This window comes from Hyperolius riggenbachi, unplaced genomic scaffold (genome assembly GCF_040937935.1).
Source record: "Hyperolius riggenbachi isolate aHypRig1 unplaced genomic scaffold, aHypRig1.pri scaffold_165, whole genome shotgun sequence".
In the NCBI taxonomy this organism is placed as follows: Eukaryota; Metazoa; Chordata; class Amphibia; order Anura; family Hyperoliidae; genus Hyperolius; species Hyperolius riggenbachi.
In genome coordinates, this window is record NW_027152376.1 from 88,942 (window position 1) to 112,492 (window position 23,551).

At 46.0% G+C, this 23,551-nt stretch overlaps 1 protein-coding gene across 4 annotated transcripts in view; it reads right to left on the bottom strand.

The window, feature by feature from the left end:
- The window catches only part of LOC137543683 (interferon-induced very large GTPase 1-like), an 87,011-nt gene extending 69,073 nt beyond the window's left edge, over nt 1–17,938 (bottom strand). Inside the window, exons 1-2 of one of the 4 annotated variants that reach the window (XM_068264807.1) lie at nt 17,731–17,938; nt 2,305–2,362 (exon numbers count right to left, since the gene is read on the bottom strand). In XM_068264807.1, the coding sequence (XP_068120908.1) occupies nt 2,305–2,338 (34 nt within the window). In that variant the 5' untranslated portion in view covers nt 2,339–2,362; nt 17,731–17,938. Of the gene's footprint in view, nt 1–2,304; nt 2,363–12,924; nt 13,001–17,730 lie in introns of those variants that run through there. The other 3 variants (XM_068264806.1, XM_068264808.1, XM_068264809.1) reach the window with 3 other exon arrangements.
- Between the last annotated feature and the right edge of the window lie 5,613 nt (nt 17,939–23,551).

Consider the following 23,551-nt stretch of genomic DNA (forward strand, 5'->3'; position numbering starts at 1 on the left):
TAACAACCCTAACTGCAATTTTTCAAAAGGTAACCCCCCGGACACATTGACCTCTAAAAATCCTGTAGGATCAAAAAACGTGTTCACACAAGAGATGCTTCCCCACCCCCAGCAGAAGTCATAGCTTCTTAAATCAGTGTCGGCATAACTGAACCCCTCACCCAGTTTTTCAACACATCCCAGCACCCAGGAATCATTTTCCACCACAGCATTTACACCACTACCAATAGCATCCATTTCCAAAACAATAAACTTACCCAAAACCCAACAAACATCAACTACTTCAAGCCCATTATCAACAAAACAAAATTCTCTGTTATCCAGAATGACAGACCAAACAACACCCTCCTATCATCTTTTTAGAACTCCCCTTCTCTCTATCCCAGAACATTCTTACGGCCAAATTACCAAGTCCCAAAGCCAACCACACATGACTACAATTCAGGAACACCTTAAAATAACCCCTGGCAGACCTAGACAGAGAGGATGTGGAGGGAATACGTGAAAAAAAGAAACAGAACACAACTGCCCTCATCATAGCTAGCACAGCACTAGTACAACAAACAAAAACATTTTTTAATCTGTCCAACCACATACTAACCTGTTTGTGGTGTGGCAGTGGTGTGTGGCGGAGGCCGGTGGAGATCTTCAATCAAGTTGTTACAGAAGATCGCAAGATAGAGGATATTGGCGCTGGACATTCCCGAGGATGTTGGGGTGGGAACTTTTTTTTAAAGGTATTGGTAAGTATTTCTGGTTAATTTAGAATAATAAAGGACTTTCTTTGTTGTTGTATTTTTATTTCACTTAACCCTTTGTGGAAATGGGTAAGGGGTAATTTGTACCCCTATACTCATTTCTCCTGGGAGGAGGGTGGGCATCTGGAGTCGCCTTCTTAAAGGGGTCTCCTAGATGCCAGCATGAACCCCACAGGGAGTAGACACCTCCACCTCTTCCTGGGGCACCGTAGCTGGGGAAGAGCCCCTTGTCCATGGATTGGAAAGGCTCTGGGGGAAGGGGAAGGCTGGGCCACCCTCCTCCCCCGGAGTCCCCCATACTATAGACCAGGACCATGGCTGGTATAGCGCAAGGTGTGAAGCCCCATTCGGCTGGGGCTCTGCATTCTGCCCATCCCCGCTTGCATGGGGGACAAGGTGTTAAATATGCTTGGTAAGGGGGACCCCCACATATTTTTTTTTTATTTTCCCACCCTCTGAACATAATTTTTTTTTTTTTACAAAATAGGAAAAGATGCCAGGGATCCTTATACAGCCATATTGTGGCTGTAGAGCGATCCCTGGCCAAAGCGTTGTGGCGCCGAAGGGGTTTTCAGGGGGTCCGTACGCACTGCGTACATACCCCCTGGAAACCCCGTCAGGAAATTAATTGCTCTTTCATTTGATATATGTAAATTTACACTACTTTTAGGTTTGCTACTAGAGATGGCCCAAACGGTTCTCCCAGGGGTAGTCCACGTGGATTTCAGCTACCTGCATCAGGTTGCGAATACATAGTGCATTCGACCTGCCTCCTATACCTCGTCATTGGGCTAAACTTTGACCCTCTACATCACAGTCAGCAGACACATGGCAGCCAATCAGGCTGCACTCACCCATGGAACCCCCCCCCCCCCCTATAAAAACGCCACAGTGTCGGCCATGTTCTCACTCTGCTGATCTTGCTATAGTGAGATCAGGGAGAGCTTGCTGGAGAGCTAGGGAAAGCATTAGTTTGGCTGTTGTTAGCTTGCTCCTCACTCAATCTTGTTGAAAAAGCGGAGGCTGATCCTCCGTGAAACGCGTTGTCAATTTTAATAAATATTTATAGCCCCATTTAGCTTCATGGTGGCTTTCCTACTACCACTATTCAGTCTAATCTCCAGCGTACAGGCGCCGCTCGCAGTGATACTGTAGGAAGCGAGCGTGCACCTTGGTTCCTATGGTTACCAGCTACGAAGTACGCAGGAGGGAGTGACATCACATCTGCCCTGTCGCTACTGGAGAGCCCAGTCCCCGGCTCGGCAGAGAGGGACAGACGCAAACCGTGGCCGCGTACGCTGTACTGGCCAAACTTCAAACAGGTGAGACCTGTCCTGGAATTACATGTTACATTGCATCTTGAAGCTCAGAGCGCCCCTCCTTTTCTTTTGTATCAGCACGTAAGGGGGCTTATGTCACTAGTAACCTCTTGCTGAGTGCTGATAATTTACATAATTTTGTATCATCAGTGAAGACACCATTACTTTGTATTCCATATAACAGGTCATTATTAATTAAATTCAAGAGACTTTGAAACCGTACTAACCCTTGCACTTGCAGCACGACAAACAGTTTCCCATTTTTGCATGCTTCGAACTGGGGACCTTTAAAAAAAATCCATATCAAACATCACAAATATTAGAAATGTTAAAGCAAATGTATTGTGTAAGTCTCCCTATCTCCGTATTTTTCTTACTGGCTTCTTTAATTAAAGTCTTAAACATTCTGTAGGTATGCATAATCAGTGGCATACCTAGATGAATTTGACACCTGGTGCTGATTATTTACAGACACCCCTCAATATCAACCAATTTTTTTTTTTTTTTATGGGAGGGTTGATGGGTTGAGGCACTGAGGGTGTTGCTGCAAATTTTGGGGGATTTTGTGGGAAAAGGAGTCATCAGGATGTGGATAGAGCTAACCTTCACTCTGTGCTCTATACAGTGCTGCAGAAGATGTCAGTGCCACTGGCTTCTGAAACAGCAGACTGCCTTGTCTTATTGATTAATTACTCTGACCAGGATACATAATCAATAGTCTAGGGGCACTCTGGTATTAAAGCAGTCAGTGCAGATGGCTACTAATGACAGGCAACTTCTGAAGCACTAAACACATCCTGCCACCTCTCCCTGCTAATGTCCCAGCTGCAGCACAGCAATCATTCTCTCTACTTACCCTGCTGCTCTGCTCATCCACTCACTGCAGGCTGTGTGTAGCCAGCGAGGAGACACATTGCCCACAGGACAGGAAAGGGGGCGGGGTGCTACATCTAGTGCAGGAAGTAGTACAGTCCCCAGCACTGCCTGCTACTATTTTCCTGAATGCTGCACAAACTATTAAAAAAGGTCCCAAACAGTGACTGAGCACCACAGCGGCACCCCAGTGCTGTGAACACCTGCAGCCTTGTGTGCATAATTAAACATTTAATACTAATAATACTGTTGTTCTAATACTTTGAACAAAAAGGCTAGTGTTCTTGTGTAAACAGTGCAGCACCTGTGAAGGAAATGTTCCCTGCCCAGTTTATCTGATTCCAGATCAGCGTAGTTTAACCACTTGACCACTGAGGGGTTTTTCCCCTTTAGGATAGGGATGATTAATAAGGTGCATTTTTTTCAGAAATTATGCAAATTCTTATGCAAATGTATGCAGTTTGAAAATGGACCAATCAATTTAAACCCAGGTTTAAATTGATTGGCCCATTTTCAAGCTGCATATATTTGCATAAAAATATGCATACATTTGCATTATTGATTATTGATGATCTGCAGTATCACCGATAATCAGATATATTGCTAACCTCTGGACACCTATAGGTATGTGAGTGTTTGGTGCAACAGTAATACTTTTGAGTGATGCGCCTGCTGAGCAGGCGATATACAGTAAAGAGACACAGCTCTGGGAGCACAGGAACCCTCCAGTAGCCTGAGGCTCCCAAGGGGCGGAGTCAGGCTGGAGGTAGGAAAGACCAGAGAGTGAGTGACACTTGAGAGTGGATGTCACTGACTGCTCTGGAAACTAGCACAAATGATAATACGATTCCCTAGTCTTGGGTGTGAGGTCCGTAGTCTCAGCACCCTGGAACTAGTCTGGAGTATAACACAAATGATAATACAGTTCCCTAGTCTTGGGTGCGAGGTCCGTAGTCTCAGCACCCTGGAACTAGTCTGGAGTATAACACAAATAATAATACGATTCCCTAGTCTTGGGTGCGAGGTCCGTAGTCTCAGCACCCTGGAACTAGTCTGGAATATAACACAAATGATAATACGATTCCCTAGTCTTGGGTACGAGGTCCGTAGTCTCAGCACCCTGGAACTAGTCTGGAATATAACACAAATAATAATACAGTTCCCTAGTCTTGGGTGCGAGGTCCGTAGTCTCAGCACCCTGGAACTAGTCTGGAATATAACACAAATAATAATACAGTTCCCTAGTCTTGGGTACGAGGTCCGTAGTCTCAGCACCCTGGAACTAGTCTGGAATATAACACAAATGATAATACAGTTCCCTAGTCTTGGGTACGAGGTCCGTAGTCTCAGCACCCTGGAACTAGTCTGGAATATAACACAAATGATAACACAGTTCCCTAGTCTTGGGTGCGAGGTCCGTAGTCTCAGCACCCTGGAACTAGTCTGGAGTATAACACAAATGATAACACAGTTCCCTAGTCTTGGGTGCGAGGTCCGTAGTCTCAGCACCCTGGAACTAGTCTGGAATATAACACAAATAATAATACGATTCCCTAGTCTTGGGTGCGAGGTCCGTAGTCTCAGCACCCTGGAACTAGTCTGGAATATAACACAAATAATAATACAGTTCCCTAGTCTTGGGTGCGAGGTCCGTAGTCTCAGCACCCTGGAACTAGTCTGGAATATAACACAAATGATAATACAGTTCCCTAGTCTTGGGTACGAGGTCCGTAGTCTCAGCACCCTGGAACTAGTCTGGAATATAACACAAATAATAATACAGTTCCCTAGTCTTGGGTACGAGGTCCGTAGTCTCAGCACCCTGGAACTAGTCTGGAATATAACACAAATAATAATACAGTTCCCTAGTCTTGGGTGCGAGGTCCGTAGTCTCAGCACCCTGGAACTAGTCTGGAATATAACACAAATAATAATACGATTCCCTAGTCTTGGGTACGAGGTCCGTAGTCTCAGCACCCTGGAACTAGTCTGGAATATAACACAAATAATAATACGATTCCCTAGTCTTGGGTACAAGGTCCGTAGTCTCAGTACCCTGGAACTAGTCTGGAATATAACACAAATAATAATACGATTCCCTAGTCTTGGGTGCGAGGTCCGTAGTCTCAGCACCCTGGAACTAGTCTGGAATATAACACAAATAATAATACGATTCCCTAGTCTTGGGTACGAGGTCCGTAGTCTCAGCACCCTGGAACTAGTCTGGAATATAACACAAATAATAATACGATTCCCTAGTCTTGGGTACAAGGTCCGTAGTCTCAGTACCCTGGAACTAGTCTGGAATATAACACAAATAATAATACAGTTCCCTAGTCTTGGGTGCGAGGTCCATAGTCTCAGCACCCTGGAACTAGTCTGGAATATAACACAAATAATAATACGATTCCCTAGTCTTGGGTGCGAGGTCCGTAGTCTCAGCACCCTGGAACTAGTCTGGAGTATAACACAAATAATAATACGATTCCCTAGTCTTGGGTGCGAGGTCCGTAGTCTCAGCACCCTGGAACTAGTCTGGAATATAACACAAATGATAATACAGTTCCCTAGTCTTGGGTGCGAGGTCCGTAGTCTCAGCACCCTGGAACTAGTCTGGAATATAACACAAATAATAATACAGTTCCCTAGTCTTGGGTACGAGGTCCGTAGTCTCAGCACCCTGGAACTAGTCTGGAATATAACACAAATGATAATACAGTTCCCTAGTCTTGGGTACGAGGTCCGTAGTCTCAGCACCCTGGAACTAGTCTGGAATATAACACAAATGATAACACAGTTCCCTAGTCTTGGGTGCGAGGTCCGTAGTCCCAGCACCCTGGAACTAGTCTGGAGTATAACACAAATGATAACACAGTTCCCTAGTCTTGGGTGCGAGGTCCGTAGTCTCAGCACCCTGGAACTAGTCTGGAATATAACACAAATAATAATACGATTCCTTAGTCTTGGGTGCGAGGTCCGTAGTCTCAGCACCCTGGAACTAGTCTGGAATATAACACAAATAATAATACAGTTCCCTAGTCTTGGGTGCGAGGTCCGTAGTCTCAGCACCCTGGAACTAGTCTGGAATATAACACAAATGATAATACAGTTCCCTAGTCTTGGGTACGAGGTCCGTAGTCTCAGCACCCTGGAACTAGTCTGGAATATAACACAAATAATAATACAGTTCCCTAGTCTTGGGTACGAGGTCCGTAGTCTCAGCACCCTGGAACTAGTCTGGAATATAACACAAATAATAATACGATTCCCTAGTCTTGGGTACGAGGTCCGTAGTCTCAGCACCCTGGAACTAGTCTGGAATATAACACAAATAATAATACGATTCCCTAGTCTTGGGTACAAGGTCCGTAGTCTCAGTACCCTGGAACTAGTCTGGAATATAACACAAATAATAATACAGTTCCCTAGTCTTGGGTGCGAGGTCCGTAGTCTCAGCACCCTGGAACTAGTCTGGAATATAACACAAATAATAATACGATTCCCTAGTCTTGGGTGCGAGGTCCGTAGTCTCAGCACCCTGGAACTAGTCTGGAGTATAACACAAATAATAATACGATTCCCTAGTCTTGGGTACGAGGTCCGTAGTCTCAGCACCCTGGAACTAGTCTGGAATATAACACAAATAATAATACAGTTCCCTAGTCTTGGGTGTGAGGTCCATAGTCTCAGCACCCTGGAACTAGTCTGGAATATAACACAAATGATAATACGATTCCCTAGTCTTGGGTGCGAGGTTCGTAGTCTCAGCACCCTGGAACTAGTCTGGAATATAACACAAATAATAATACAGTTCCCTAGTCTTGGGTGCGAGGTCCGTAGTCTCAGCACCCTGGAACTAGTCTGGAATATAACACAAATGATAATACAGTTCCCTAGTCTTGGGTACGAGGTCCGTAGTCTCAGCACCCTGGAACTAGTCTGGAATATAACACAAATGATAATACGATTCCCTAGTCTTGGGTACGAGGTCCGTAGTCTCAGCACCCTGGAACTAGTCTGGAATATAACACAAATGATAATACGATTCCCTAGTCTTGGGTACGAGGTCCGTAGTCTCAGCACCCTGGAACTAGTCTGGAATATAACACAAATAATAATACAGTTCCCTAGTCTTGGGTGTGAGGTCCGTAGTCTCAGCACCCTGGAACTAGTCTGGAATATAACACAAATAATAATACAGTTCCCTAGTCTTGGGTGCGAGGTTCGTAGTCTCAGCACCCTGGAACTAGTCTGGAATATAACACAAATAATAATACAGTTCCCTAGTCTTGGGTACGAGGTCCGTAGTCTCAGCACCCTGGAACTAGTCTGGAGTATAACACAAATGATAATACAGTTCCCTAGTCTTGGGTGCGAGGTCCGTGGTCTCAGCACCCTGGAACTAGTCTGGAATATAACACAAATAATAATACAGTTCCCTAGTCTTGGGTGCGAGGTCCGTAGTCTCAGCACCCTGGAACTAGTCTGAAATATAACACAAATAATAATACAGTTCCCTAGTCTTGGGTGCGAGGTTCGTAGTCTCAGCACCCTGGAACTAGTCTGGAATATAACACAAATAATAATACAGTTCCCTAGTCTTGGGTACGAGGTCCGTAGTCTCAGCACCCTGGAACTAGTCTGGAGTATAACACAAATGATAATACAGTTCCCTAGTCTTGGGTGCGAGGTCCGTGGTCTCAGCACCCTGGAACTAGTCTGGAATATAACACAAATAATAATACAGTTCCCTAGTCTTGGGTACGAGGTCCGTAGTCTCAGCACCCTGGAACTAGTCTGGAATATAACACAAATAATAATACAGTTCCCTAGTCTTGGGTGCGAGGTCCGTAGTCTAAGCACCCTGGAACTAGTCTGGAATATAACACAAATAATAATACGATTCCCTAGTCTTGGGTACGAGGTCCGTAGTCTCAGCACCCTGGAACTAGTCTGGAATATAACACAAATAATAATACAGTTCCCTAGTCTTGGGTGCGAGGTCCGTAGTCTCAGCACCCTGGAACTAGTCTGGAGTATAACACAAATAATAATACAGTTCCCTAGTCTTGGGTGCGAGGTCCGTAGTCTCAGCACCCTGGAACTAGTCTGGAATATAACACAAATGATAATACGATTCCCTAGTCTTGGGTACGAGGTCCGTAGTCTCAGCACCCTGGAACTAGTCTGGAGTATAACACAAATAATAATACAGTTCCCTAGTCTTGGGTGCGAGGTCCGTAGTCTCAGCACCCTGGAACTAGTCTGAAATATAACACAAATAATAATACGATTCCCTAGTCTTGGGTACGAGGTCCGTAGTCTCAGCACCCTGGAACTAGTCTGGAATATAACACAAATAATAATACAGTTCCCTAGTCTTGGGTGCGAGGTCCGTAGTCTCAGCACCCTGGGACTAGTCTGGAATATAACACAAATAATAATACAGTTCCCTAGTCTTGGGTGCGAGGTCCGTAGTCTCAGCACCCTGGAACTAGTCTGGAATATAACACAAATAATAATACAGTTCCCTAGTCTTGGGTGCAAGGTCCGTAGTCTAAGCACCCTGGAACTAGTCTGGAATATAACACAAATGATAATACAGTTCCCTAGTCTTGGGTACGAGGTCCGTAGTCTCAGCACCCTGGAACTAGTCTGGAATATAACACAAATAATAATACAGTTCCCTAGTCTTGGGTGCGAGGTCCGTAGTCTCAGCACCCTGGAACTAGTCTGGAATATAACACAAATGATAATGCAGTTCCCTAGTCTTGGGTGCGAGGTCCGTAGTCTCAGCACCCTGGAACTAGTCTGGAATATAACACAAATAATAATACAGTTCCCTAGTCTTGGGTGCAAGGTCCGTAGTCTAAGCACCCTGGAACTAGTCTGGAATATAACACAAATGATAATACAGTTCCCTAGTCTGGGGTGCGAGGGCCGTGATCTCAACACCCTGGAACTATGCTAGAGAATAATACAGATGATATATAGTATTCCTAGTCTGGGGTGTGAGGGCCGTGATCTCAACACCCTGGAACTATGCTGAACAATAATACAATGATAAACACAAGTAATCTGGCTCAGTGTGAATTCCCAGGTCCTCCTGGTTCAAACACACTGTAGGATCTGACTAAGGTCTGTATGCTTCTACGTAAGCGTTCGCAAATGGCAGACAACCAGCAACTGGCAAGCAAGCTGTATATATAGTTGCTGGACTCTGCCGCCCCACCCGAGCCACTCAGCCAATCAGGAGTCCAGCAGGAATCAGCTGATCGTCCTGATCAGCTGACCCATCTCCTGCTGGCATAAAGGTCCTGACTTCTGGCTCGCGCGCGTAGTTCTCCATCCAGGTGCACTAACAGACCCAGCCACACCAGACACACGCTGCCGCATGCAAACCACCGCGCAGGACGTGGAACCAGCCGCCTTACTGTTGCTGCATGCGGCGGCTTCTCCGCGTTCTGCCCTGCTATCAGACACACGCTTCCGCGTGCAAACTGCCGCACTGAACGCGGAGCCAGCCGCCTTGCTATCAGTAAACGCGGCGGCTTTTCCGTGTTTCCTCACATATAGCCATCCTCCCTACTTTAGGACCAGAGCAGTTTTCACCAGTCAGCACCCCTCCCTTTATTTCACCAATAACTTGATCACTACTTTTCAAAACAAAATTATCTATATCTTGTTTTTTTGTTTTTTTTTTTTTTTTTTGCCACCAATTAAGTTTTCTTTGGGTTGTACATTATGCTAAGGCTGGTTTAACACTGTAAATGGGTGGCAGCGATGAGATGCATGGCTTCTGCTGCACCACATTGTACAACCAGAAACAGGCCTTCAGGGAATATCGCATTACTATGTGGTATTCCCCATCTGACATTGGGCCAAGCAGGAAGTGATGCACACTTGCGGTCACTTCCTGCTTTGGGGTATACAGAAGTGCACACAAGCGTATTGTAAAAAATACGCTTCCACACATGTGCACCACAACATCACATCAGTGGTTTTTCTAAAAATCCCGGTGTCGCCATAGACTAACATGAGTTCCAGGCCTATGCAGACCAGCACTGCTCACCGCAGAAGATGCAAAGTAATGTAGTTCTAGACCAGCATCGGGGATGTGGCCAAAGTGTCACTTCCGTTGCATCGCGCCATAAAGTGGAAGTATGAAAGTCTCATAGACTTGCATTGCCCAGAGGTGGGGTGCAGTAAAAATACCACACTGCCCTCCCTCAGTGTGAAAGGGCCCTGATAATTTTTTTATTCAGAATGCATTTTAATGGGAAAAGTAAGAAAAAATGGAAAACAAATTACATACATTTTCGGCCATTATAGTTTAAAAATAAAATTTGCTACTGTGGATAAAACCCACACATTTTATTTGCCCATTTGTCCCGGTTATTGCAACTTTTAAAATATTTCCCTAGCACAATGTATGGCGCCAATATTTTAATTAGAAATAAAGGTGGACTACTTCCTTAGTTACGTTTAAGGCAGGCATCTTATTGACATTGGGACTTAGATCGAAGAATGGGAACTGTATTCTCATTCATTGATCTCCCCTATAACGTAACAGGTGTTGACGAGTACCCGCGCGGGAGCGGGTGGTGGCTACCCGCCCTAAAAGACAAGGATCTACATCTCTGAGACTTCAGATAAAGCTTCCCAGAGTGTAGATATACTGCACAAGGTGCAGTAAATGGTTAACGTGTACCAGAGGAGACATGATGAGATAAGCACGTGCATGTACAGTACTAAACATATTAATAACCAGGCTGTTTTACGGGCTTTATTTTGCTGCCTGAAAGAGATCATTTCTAGGCATGGAAGTGAAAGCTTCTGTCTTGTCAGCACCTTGTCAGGAATACAGTAAAGGGGCCCATACACTCAGCCGATTTTCTGGCCGACCGATCGATCCCGATCGATCGATTGCAAATCAGTTGGCCAATCGACCGATCAATGGCCGATTTCGATTGATTTTGATGGATATCCATCGAACTGGCACGGTGGAAAATTTAGGTCGATCTGATGAGATTGCTTATCAGTTTGCATTGGCCTTAATGGAAATCTGATGGCAAAAAAATGCCATCAGATCGAATTTCAATAGATTTCAAACTGAAATCTATTGGAATTCTATCCTGGTAAAAAATGTTCTAAAAATGCATCAGATAGATCATCAGATGCATTTCTTATCTATCTGCTGCCAATCTGACGAGTGTATGGGCACCTTAAGCATCACTGATAAGAAAATTACAGCCATAAAAATTTTCCTAGCAACAACTTCTGAGAGCAGAGGGAGATAGAAAAAGGTCAATAGTTAATGTATTTTAACTCTGAAGCATGTATAAAGCTGTGGACTCTCCTTATGATTTTTCTGATGATTTTCCCAATAACCTTAGTGATGAGCAGTTGTTTACAAGATCTTACGACCTTGGTACAGGCGGACGATCACACGAACGTCCCTTAGCATTGCTCGGCGATAATGACCGTCATGGTGGATAGGATCTTTAAGATGACTGCCGGACAAAGTACCGCTATCCCTAAAAGTCTCACTTATGCCTATCATGTAACGTTGCAAGACATTGCTTTGCGTAACATTGCTTGGGGTCGCACATACCCACTGGATGGAAGATGGATCAGGGGAGCGCTCACCAGGAAGGATAGATCCATCCCCCTGCACTCCCTTCGTCATGCAGGGGGATGGATCCATCCCCCTGCATGACGAAGGGAGTGCAGGAACCTAAACTTAGAAGGATATGGGTTTTTCCTTTTCAAATAATACCAGTTGCCTGAATCGCCTGCTGATCCTGTGTCTCTAATACTTTTAGCCACAGCCCCTGAACAAGCATGCAGATCAGGTGCTCTGACTGAAGTCAGACTGGATTAGCTGCATGCTTGTTTCAGGTGTGTGATTCAGCCACTACTGCCGCCAAAGTGATCGGCAGGACTGCCAGGCAACTGGTATGGTTTAAAAGGAAACATCCATATCCCTCTCAGTTAAGGTTCCCTTTAAGGCTGGCACTGAGCAGAGGCAGCAGAACATCCAACCTACTCTGTAAATGTTAAAATATAAAATAAAACCATGGGGTATCTAACAAAAGATGTTTAGGAGTATAAATACAATTATCTCATTAATTTATTTTCACCTCGAGTTCACTTTAAATCGACACCCTGTTTATGGCCGCCTGAGCCTGCCAGGGTGTAGATTTCAACTCCTACATACTTTACATTCGCCTTTTCTGTCTCATGCTCCGATACGACCCTGCAGCCCGCTTGCTCTTCTGTCATGCTGATAGTAGAGCTCTGTATCTTAGTCAGGAGCCAATTTCATTTTCCTGTGTACTAAGTTGCCTGGCTATCTAATACTTTTAGGGTACGTTTCCACTAGTGCGTTGCGGAATTGCCGCGAATTCCCCGCGGACGAATTCGCATGCAGGAGCGAAATCGCATGCGGTTGTATGCGAATTTTACCGCGAATTCGCATACGATTTCGCATGGATGACGCTGTGTGCGAATTTAACCATGGCAGTGCCTGTGTGCTTTTTCATTGATTCCATGCGAAATCGTATGCGAATTCGCATGAAAATTCGCATTAAAAAAACACCATGCGAATTCCCTATTAAATACATTGTATGCGAATCGCATGCGTGTGTGCGGTGTCCGAATTCGGGTGGCTCTGCTGAGCAGATTTTTCCTGCACAAGAAAACGCTCCGTTTTCCTGACAAGTTGACACAGGCTCATTCACTTTTATTGGTTATGCGAATTTGCATGCGGGGAACGCATGCGAATTCGCATTAGTGGAAACGCACCCTTAGCCATAGACTCTGCAGCAGATCAGGTGCTTCTGACAATATTGTGAGATCTGACAATATTAGCTAAACTGTTGTTTAAAAGAAAATACATATGGCACCCTATGAAATTGCTTCAGGTTCCTTTTAACAATTAATGCATCATATCATATCATATCACTACATACCTTGGGCTGTTACAGCAGAGTTTACATCATTCCATGCTGTGGTCAGTGAAATGTGTTCAGTCCCTCCAGGCAAGCTAAAACACTGTGCTTTGTATGTAGATTTCTGCCTTTATAAACTGCTCCTTCTTACTTTCACTTTCCAGCAAAAACACATTCCACCAATCCCAGCCACCCTCTTCCCTGTCTAAATCCTGGGAGCTATTTCAGCAATTCTGGGAAATGGGTCTGCTTCCAGTAAATGTCATGCTTGTATATTTCTGTCCTTGTTGAAAATCATTGTCTATTATAAATGGTCACTATTTGTCTCCGACTGTCAGTATGTTTTTTGTCTGACAGTTACTGTTTAAAAACAAAACAAAAAAAACTTTTTCTGCTTTTTTGTGCCTTCCTGGTGTTCAGTTTGGCCCAGTGCACACCGAGCGGTTTTAGCAGAGATCCGCCAACTGCATCCGCCTGTGAAAACGGTTGGCTAATGTATTTCAACGGGATGGTGCACACCAGTGGTTTGAGGTTTTTAGCAAACCGCAAACGTGCCTCCTGCTGCATGTTTGTGGTTTGCAGAAGCATTTCTGCCTCAATGTAAAGTATAGGAAAAACGCACACCGCTCTGGAAAACGCCAGATCAGAGCGGTTTTTACAGGCGTTTTTATTACAGAAGCTGTTTAGTAACAGCTTAAGGGCTTGTTTCCACTGTTGCGACGCGATTTCGCCGGCATTCCGACGCTTGTAAAAATGCATGCGGATGCGTTTCCGCATGCGTTTTTACCCGCGATTTCGCGTGCGATTTCGCATGACACTGCCAGGGCAAAATAACATTGAAAAAGGTGCGAAATCGCACGCGAATCGCGGGTAAAAACGCATGTAAAAAACGCATGCGTTTTTACTATTAAATACATTAGCGGCGATTCGCACGGATTCCCGACGCAGGCGAATTCGGTGGGTCCCGTCGTGCAGATTTGGCCCGCCGCCAAATCGCTCCCGCACGCCGCACATGTGGAAACAGCCCCGGCCACAGTGTACCAAGCGAATCCGCATCTCGTCGCCGCATGCGGATTCGCTATGGTGGAAACAAGCCCTGACTGTAACAATATTTGTAATCTGCTACACAAAAACGCTTCCAAAAATGCTAAGCATGTTTAGAAAACGTCTCTAAACATGCTTAGAATCGCTCTGAAATCTGCTCTCAAAAACACCTAGCGTTTTGCGGATCTGCTAGTGGTTTTTGGTGTGCACTGGGCCTCACTGTTGGATTTATGTGCAAAAATGATCCAATTCATTTTCATAACCTTTTTCCTGTAAATGTGTCTAGCAAGGGTCTAGTATACATTTTGAGTATAATCAAAGCTTAAAACACAAAATGTAAACTAAATTTCAAAACTACTCTCCAAAATCTCTGATCATTTAGGCCTCGTTCACATTGTCTCTGCACAGAAACATATCAAAAACGTGCAGGAAAAAACGCATGCCTTGTATGCGTTTTTTCACATGCGGTTCAGTGATTGATTTGAAGTGCTTTGGTATGCGCTTTTATGCGCTACGCACAGAAATGCATGCAACAGTGCGTGTCAAAAACTCGTACGGATGGAACCCGCTAATGTGAACGAGGTCCATAAAAAATCATTGATATTTTATGGACCTCACAAAATGCGTATTGCACGCATTGTTGGAAACCACAACATTGTTGGACAACAACGCGTGCAGTGTGAACGGGGCCTTACACATCCGAGCTGCAGCTGCTCAACCTGCACTAATATGAATTCTGATCCTGATCAATTTCAGCATGAAATCTCTCGAGAATCGACTATCTGCCGCCTTGCTGCTGCCCACTCGTGTGTGCATTTATACATTATCTCTTCTGTGTTACCCACTGCATGGTGCTCATCCATCTTTGGAATTCCGCGCAGGTTATTGGATTGAATTCAATGAAAAAATAAATAAATAAATAAATAGTTTGCCGCCAGATGCTGATAACCCTGGAGTCTTCAACACCGATCGCTAGAAAACAGTCACTATCGGAGGTACAGGACAAGGGATAAGCACGCCAATGATGAGTATAAGTGTCCCCAGTATAGGTAGACAAATATAGGTGTCACCCAGTATAAAATAGCCAGCTATAGGTGTAATAAATCACCTTTAGCTCCGGCACCAGCAACTCATCAGAGCTGCAACTCACAGCGACAGCATACAGGAGATAGAGCGGAGACAGCCTTCATCACCTTTCAAAGGGGTTTATTAAGCATCTTGTGTTACAGTTTGATTTCTTCAAAGTATAAATAGTCATTCCTATGTCCTATGTACATCACATGTATTTACAGCATACAGACAGGAAGCTAGTATTCTAACTAGGAAGCGTAGAGAGAGACCCGGATAGCTGGAAAGTAGAGTACAGTACCCTTTTCCCTCCGTGCTCCCTCTTTATATGAACATCAAAGAGTTAAATTCTGACATCATCTGACCCATACCTCCAAGCTTACAATTGGCTCAGACCCCTATGGTGTCATGATACACACCTACTTGATTAATATTCTATGAGCCCCTTTCCCCTAGTCGCAAAGACTCCCATGTTGATAAATATGGCCTATGTTTAATGTTCCCGTGGTCTGCCTGTCGGGGACAATTAGACCTGTGGCTTTCTACAAAGGAATATATTCCCAGTACATGACTGTATCATGTCTCTCCGAGAAACTCTGCTTAAAGAGACCCTGTATCTCAAGTCTTTAGACTTCAGTACCTAAGGCCTAGAATTCCAGTATACTTACATTTTAACAATAGGTGCAGTATAATTAACCAGCTTTAGATGCCCCAGTAAGGGTTAGCTAGCTGTAGGCAGTGGTGCTCGGATAACCCCCAATCACAAAGTCGACACATTTTGTAAATATTTTTTTTTCTTGCATCGATAGCAATGACATGGCAGCAAAGTTGTCCGATAAATCAGCCCGAAAATTGTAGCATCCGTGGACCCTGGGGGTGGGTACACAGGCTGCTGTTGACGCTAAATACAACATGATAGGTGGCAGCAGGTGGACTAAGCAGCACTCTGCGGCAGCACAGAAGAAGAGTATGGCACCTCACTGGTAGAGTTGGGCCGAACCTCCGATTTTAGGTTCGCGAACTTCCGCGAAAGGTTCGGTTCGCGAAAAAGTTCGCGAACCGCAATAGACTTCAATGGGGAGGCGAACTTTCAAAGTTTTAAAAAATTCTATCAACTGGAAAAATGATAGAAAACATGTTTCAAAAGCTCTAATACCTGGAGCCACACCTAATTGAGTGAAATACACATAACTGCTGAAGGTCCCACCCATCCTCCCTCCTCCAAGCAAGGTCCTTTATACCATTTGCCTACCTACACTAATTAGTTATGGGACAGCTGCTACACACTCTGCTAGGCAGATTTTAATCTCCCTCCTCCCTCCTCCCTCCTCCCACCTCCCACCTCCCTCCTCCCTCCTACTGGAGGGAGGAGGGTCTCTTCTGTCAGGGATTTATACTATTTTAAAAACCAGTATACATCATACCATAGCTGGGAACAGGGCCGGATTTGTACTTTTTGCCGCCCTAGGCCAGCAGTCATCAGCCGCCCCCCAACTAACGGCATCTCCACCAAGTCCCCCCCCACACACACACACACACCAATATACAAATTCAAGCTGCAAACTTTTTCCCCAGCAAAGACAGAACCATAACGGAAACTACTTAGAAAAATCTTGTTACATCCCACCATTCCAGTGCTGCAAACTAAGTTAGGTCAGCACACCATCATCACAATGCAGTTTTTCGTGTTATTGCATAAATCAGCACAAGCTTGCAGAGCATAAAGAGTATAAAGTTAGAACTGAGGGTGCAGTCAGGGAGAAGGGGTCACCTGGAGAAATGATTTATAAGGATGGAGAGGGGCAATTAGAACTAAAGAGGTGGTTAGGGTAAGGAGAGATCAGGAATCAAGATGAGAAAATAAAGGATGGAGGGGGTAATCAGAACTGGGTGGTGTTCTGGGTGAAGAAGTCAGCCAGGGCAGGAGTAGGTAAGAATGGAGGGGTTAGCCAGAGACGGTGATTCCATAAGGGCAAACTAGGCAATTGCCTAGTGCCCTAGAGCCAGCAGCCGAACCACACACGCCTCCCAAAATGCATATCGTGGTCACCAGTGCCCCTGCTAAGTATTCGCAGCATAGTGCACTCACCTGTCCAACCGGCATACCTTCCCTCCATCTATGTGCTTCATCCTCATGGGCACCTCACATCTTTGACCTGATGGCATGTACATACTCACATGCTGTCAGTTCATCGGGATGAGGCGCCTGTGATGGTGAAGCATATAGATGGAGGGAGTGCATGCTGGTTGGACAAGTGAGTGCACAGTGCTGTGAGTTGGAGAGTACTCTGCATAGGCTCTGAGGGACCACTATTCACTTTGAAGGAGACCAGAACTACATGGAGGAGGAGGAGGAGAGGCATGCTGGGAGCTGTGGTGTCTCTATTGAGGTGAAGGGGCATGCTGGTAGTTGTAGTGCTGCTGTAGAGGTGGAAGGGAATGCTGGGAGCTGTGGTGTCACTATAGGTGAAGGGTCATGCTGGCAGTTCTAGTGCTGCTGTAGAGGTGTAAGAGAATGCTGGGAGCTGTGGTGTCACTATAGGTGAAGGGGCATGCTGCCGCTGGCAGTTGTAGTGCTGCTGCCTGCTATAGAGATGGAAGGGCATGCTTAGAGCTGTGGTGTCAGTCACTACAGAGAAGGAAGAGAACTAAGGAGCTATCTAATACTGTTTTGAGTCGGGTGGGGGAGGAGGATTGGGTCAGGTCACCACATACTCGGGCAGTGAAGCAGCAGAAGCTATTCCCAGCAGGCACATCTGTTCCTCCAGGCAGCGTGATATCTCCTCTCTTATCTGCATAGGGAAAGGCTGCACTGAAGAGCTCTGCTTCTCTCCGTCACGTGTGAGCTCCAGTCCTGAAGGGGTTACTTTTCTATGCCAGCGGAGGGGAGAGAGCAGCCCTCCTAAACTGTGCAGGGAGATCTCGCCCTGTGACTTCCGTCCAGCCACTGTTGTGCGACCGCTGCATGTTATCATCAGCTGATCAGATCAGCTGGTCAAACTCTCTTCTCTGTTCCTGTCTTGTCTCTGCTTAGCCGCCTGCTGCACACACTCAGGACGGGCTTCAGTGTGCAAAGTAAAGCGGGCGGCTGTGGATGAGACTGTGCCTGCCATGTGTGTCTACAATGTATGTAACAATGTGTGTAGCTCCCCACCCGCCCTTAGCAAGTTCCCGCCCTAGGCACCGGCCTCTTTCGGCTTCCCAGAAATCCGGCCCTGGCTGGGAATACATACATGAGTATACATCATACCATAGCTGGGGATACATACATGAGTATACATCATACCATAGCTGGGAATCGAACCCAGATCTCACTGTGTGGTGGGCACGTCACCCTAAGCACTGTACCACTACAGAAGTAAGTGAAGCTAGCCTAAAATTTAACATTGATGCTCAATGCAATAGAACCAATAGGTTGCTTAAAGGAGAACTGTAGTGAGAGGTATATGGAGGCTGCCATATTGATTTCCTTTTAAGCTATACCAGTTGCCTGGCAGCCCTGCTGATCTATTTGGCTGCAGTAGTGTGAATCACACCAGAAACAAGTATGCAGCTAATCTTGTCAGATCTTACAAAAATGTCAAACACCAGATCATACCATAGCTGGGAATCAAACCCAGATCTCACTGTGTGGTGGGCACATCACCCTAAGCACTGTACCACTACAGAAGTAAGTGAAGCTAGCCTAAAATGTACCATTGATGCTCAATGCAATAGAACCATTAAGTTGCTTAAAGGAGAACTGTAGTGAGAGGTATATGGAGGCTGCCATATTGATTTCCTTTTAAGCTATACCAGTTGCCTGGCAGCCCTGCTGATCTATTTGGCTGCAGTAGTGTGAATCACACCAGAAACAAGCATGCAGCTAATTTTTCCTTTTAAAATAATACCAGTTGCCTGAATTGCCTGCTGATCCTGTGTCTCTAATACTTTTAGCCACAGCCCCTGAACAAGCATGCAGATCAGGTGCTCTGACTGAAGTCAGACTGGATTAGCTGCATGCTTGTTTCAGGGTGTGATTCAGCCACTATTACAGTCAAAAAGATCAGCTGGACTGCCAGGCAACTGGTATTGTTTACAGGAAACAGCCATATCACTCTCAGTTAAGGTTCCCTTTAAAGGAGAACTGTAGTGAAAGGTATATGGAGGCTACCATATTGATTTCCTTTTAAGCAATACCAGTTACCTGGCTATCCTGCAGATCCTCTGCCTCCAATACTTTTAGCCCTAGACCCTGAACAAGCATGCAGCAGATCTGGTGTTTGACATTTTTGTAAGATCTGACAAGATTAGCTGCATGCTTGTTTCTGGTGTGATTCACACTACTGCAGCCAAATAGATCAGCAGGGCTGCCAGGCAACTGGTATAGCTTAAAAGGAAATCAATATGGCAGCCTCCATATACCTCTCACTACAGTTCTCCTTTAAGCAACCTAATGGTTCTATTGCATTGAGCATAAATGTTAAATTTTAGGCTAGCTTCACTTACTTCTGTAGTGGTACAGTGCTTAGGGTGACGTGTCCACCACACAGTGAGATCTGGGTTTGATTCCCAGCTATGGTATGATGTATACTCATGTATGTATTCCCAGCTATGGTATGATGTACCAGCTATGGTATGATGTATACTGGTTTTTAAAATAGTATAATTCCCTGGCAGAAGAGACCCTCCTCCCTCCGGTAGGAGGGAGGAGGGACTAGGTAGAAGGGTAGAAGGGAGGAGGGAGGAATTAAAATCTCCTTAGCAGAGTGTGTACCAGCTGTCCCATAATTAATTAGTGTAGGCAGACAACTGAGTCAAATGGTATAAAGGACCTAGCTTGAAGGGAGGGTGGGCGGATTCTCAAGCAGTGTGTTTGACAATAACATGTCTGCTGACAGTGAAATGGAGGCTAAAAATTTTGCTCAATACAGCATTATGGGGCGAATCGAACTTCCGCAAAAGTTCGCCTGATGTAGGCGAACGCGAACCCCCAAAGTTCGCCTGGAACTGTTCGCAGGCGAACTGTTCGGCCCAACTCTACTCACTGGTGGCACCACAGCACGATAAATTATCAGCCCAAAAATTGTAGCATCCGTGGACCCTGGTGGTGGGTACACAGACTGCTGTTGTCGCTAAATACGACATGAGAGGCAGCAGGAGGACTAAGCAGCACTCTGTGGCAGCACAGAAGAGTATGGCACCTCACTGGTGGCACCACAGCACAATTAATTATCAGCCCAAAAATTGTAGCTTCCGTAGACCCTGGTGGTCGGTACACAGACTGCTGTTGTCGCTAATTACAACATGAGAGGCAGCAGGAGGACTAAGCAGCACTTTGCGGCAGCACAGAAGAACAGTATGGCGCCTCATTGGTGGCACCACAGCACGACAAATCAGCCCAAAAATTGTAGCATCCGTAGATCCTGGAGGTTGGTACACAGACTGCTGTTGTCACTAAATACGACATGAGAGGCAGCAGCAGGAGGACTAAGCAGTATGGCACGGTGCCTCACTGGTGGCACCACAGCATGATAAATCAGTCCAAAAATGTGTGCATCTGTGGACCCTGGAGGTGGGAACACAGACTTAAGTATTAAATTCCAACATCAGCAGCAGGAGGAGGTGGAGGAGGAATAACCACTCACCAGCAGCACAGAAAGGCAAGGCACCTAACAGGTGGTACCTCAGCATGATAATTGTGCCCAAAAATTGTTTGCATCCATGGACCCTGCCAATGGAAACACAGACTTTAGTAGTTAAATTGAGGAACATCAGTGGCACCGGGACGACAACTAAGCAGTCAGAATGGCAGCAGAGAACAACCATGGCACCTCACTGGTGTCACCATAGCAAAAAATGAACTGAACCAATCAATTATGAGTACCAGGCAGGCTGGTTGGAGAAGGAAGCTGTGTCTGGCACCACAGCATGAGAATTGTGCTCAAACATTGTAAGTATCCATGGACCCTGGCAGTGGGAACACAGACTTTAGTATTAAATTCCAACATCAGCAGCAGCAGGAGGATTAAGGACTCAGCAGCAGCACAGAAAGACATGGATCCTCATTGGTGACACCACAGCATGAGAATTGTGCCCCAAAATTGTAAGTATCCATGGACCCTGGTGGTGGGAACACAGACTTTAGTAGTTAAACACAACATGTCTTACAGGGCCTGTTCAGGAACATACAGACGGTCCCGATCATCATCACCTTCATCATAATAGACCCCACCCCAACACCACCTCTGCCGCCCCAAAATTCCCAGACACAGACCCCTCATCTTCAAAATAAACTTGGGATGCTGGCCCGAGTCCAACCTCCTCCTCCACATCAGACCCCATCATCTCCTCAATGGCAGCCATCAATACTCGCCCAGATGCTGGACTGAGGTACAGAACACTCTCGTCCGGGGAGGGCTGCGGACCACAGGCTGCTGGGGTGGATTTCACAACTTGCATGGGACGTTGGCTGCTGCTGCTAGGAGGGCTTCTCACAGTGGAGGTCTGTGAGAAATTCATGATGGGATGCTCCTCCGTCATCATGTCCATCAATGCCTGTGAGTCAAGCTCCTGAACGACCACACGGCATCGAGCCAAGGTGCTGAAAATGGGTGTCACTGGTGTTGGCTGACTCAACCCAGGCTGTGCTGTGGATAGACGCCTCTCTGCTGAACCCCCTACAGCTGAGCACCCTCTCCCTGGCCATGGACCAGTCTCAGAACTGGCAGAGGCAATGGCACTCCCTCTCCTGCCACACCCACAACCCCTGCCAGACATGTTGTATACTATGCAGGGGCACCTCTAGCCATTTGTCACTCCAGGCGAGAAAAACTGTGCCCTCCCCCCATGGCACCCCCCCATAAAAATAATCATAATGTAACAGCGTTTCACCAGGAAATAACCATAATGCAGCAATGTTTCACCAGAAAATTACTGTTATGCGGCAGCGTTTCACCAGAAATTACACTTAATGTGGCAGCGTTTCACCAGAAAATACATGTAAGAAAGAAAATACATGTAAGGAAGAAGGCACACAGGGTGACATAGGGAGGCACAGGGGGACAGAAGGAGGCACAAGGGTCAGAAGAAGTCATGAAGGAGGACAGAAGGAGGGACAAGGGGTCAGAAGGAGGCACACAGGGGGACATAATTAGGCACAATGGGGGACAAAAGGAGGCACAATGGGGGGAAGAATGAGACACAAAGGAAGACAGAAGAAGGCACAGGAGGACAGAAGGAGGTACACAGAGGGGCAGCGAGAGGCACAGGGGGACAGAAGAAGGCATGAGGGCCAGAAGGAGGTGCAAAAAGAGGACAGAAGGAGGCAGAGGGGGACTGAAGGAGGCACACAGGGGGAAAGAAGGAGGCACAAAGTGGGCAGGAGGCAGCACAATGGGGACAGATTGAAACACAAAGGGAGACAGAAAGAGGCACAGGAGGAAAGAAGAAGGCAGAGTGGGACTGAAGGAGGAAACAGGGGCAGAGGTAGCATCGGGGGACAAATAGAGGCAAAGGGGACATAAAGAGGCACCTGGGGACAGAAGGAGGCACAAAGGGGGACAGAAGGAGGCAGAGGTGGCACAGGGGGACTGAAGGAGGCACACAGAGACAGAAGGCACCAAGGGAGACTAAAGAACAAACGGGGGTAAGACATGGCACAAGGGACTGAAGGAGGCACAAGGAGACAGAAGGAGGCACAAAAGGGACAGAAAGAGGCACAAAAGGGGAAAAAAGGTTGCACAAAGAAGAATGAAGCACAGTGGTGGCAGCTGCCTGCAACTTACGCTAAGTAGATGCAGCAGAATCAAGTAATAGAACATCCACGGGGGTGGGGCATAGCACAGGGTGGGGCTTAATTTGGAGGCAGAGCTTAATCCAGCTACATGGCGCCCCCCTGGACCAATAGCACTCCAGGCAATGGCCTGTACTGCCTATGCCTAGAGGTGCCCCTGATACTATGCACAAGATTTCAAGGAGGAGAAAGTGTGCTGCTGTTTACAGTCAATACGTGTGTGTGGGCCTGGGGAAAGACGGAATATAACACGGGGCTTTTATTGATTTTTCATAAAAGAACAAAAAAAATAATACAAACTAATGCGCGGACGGCGCAAATACTGAATACAGTAATAGAACACGAAAATCATTGGACAGCACCGCGGTCTGAGTGCCCTATGCGCATAGCAAAGTAACTGGCTGCACGCTACTAGCACAGTATAATGTCACTGACTAAACTTAGTGACTGACCAGTGACTGAAGTTGATCACTGGCTATGAACTGAATACAAGTGTCAGATACCATAAAATAAAGAGCACTGTTAAGAGTGAAAACGCTATGTTTTTAGGACAAAACGTGCTCGCTGAAGCAACAAATGGCCTGGCGATGATCCTCTCAGTGCCACAGTCTAGCAAGGATCGAGGTTTTCATCATGGCCGCCGCTTTATATTCTTCTCTGCTTGCAGTGGGTCTCTGCTTCAGTTAATTCGTTCCTGACTCATTTTCTGTCCTTCAGCTCCTACCATCTGTGAGAACTGCAGGAATAAAAATGTTTTTTCCT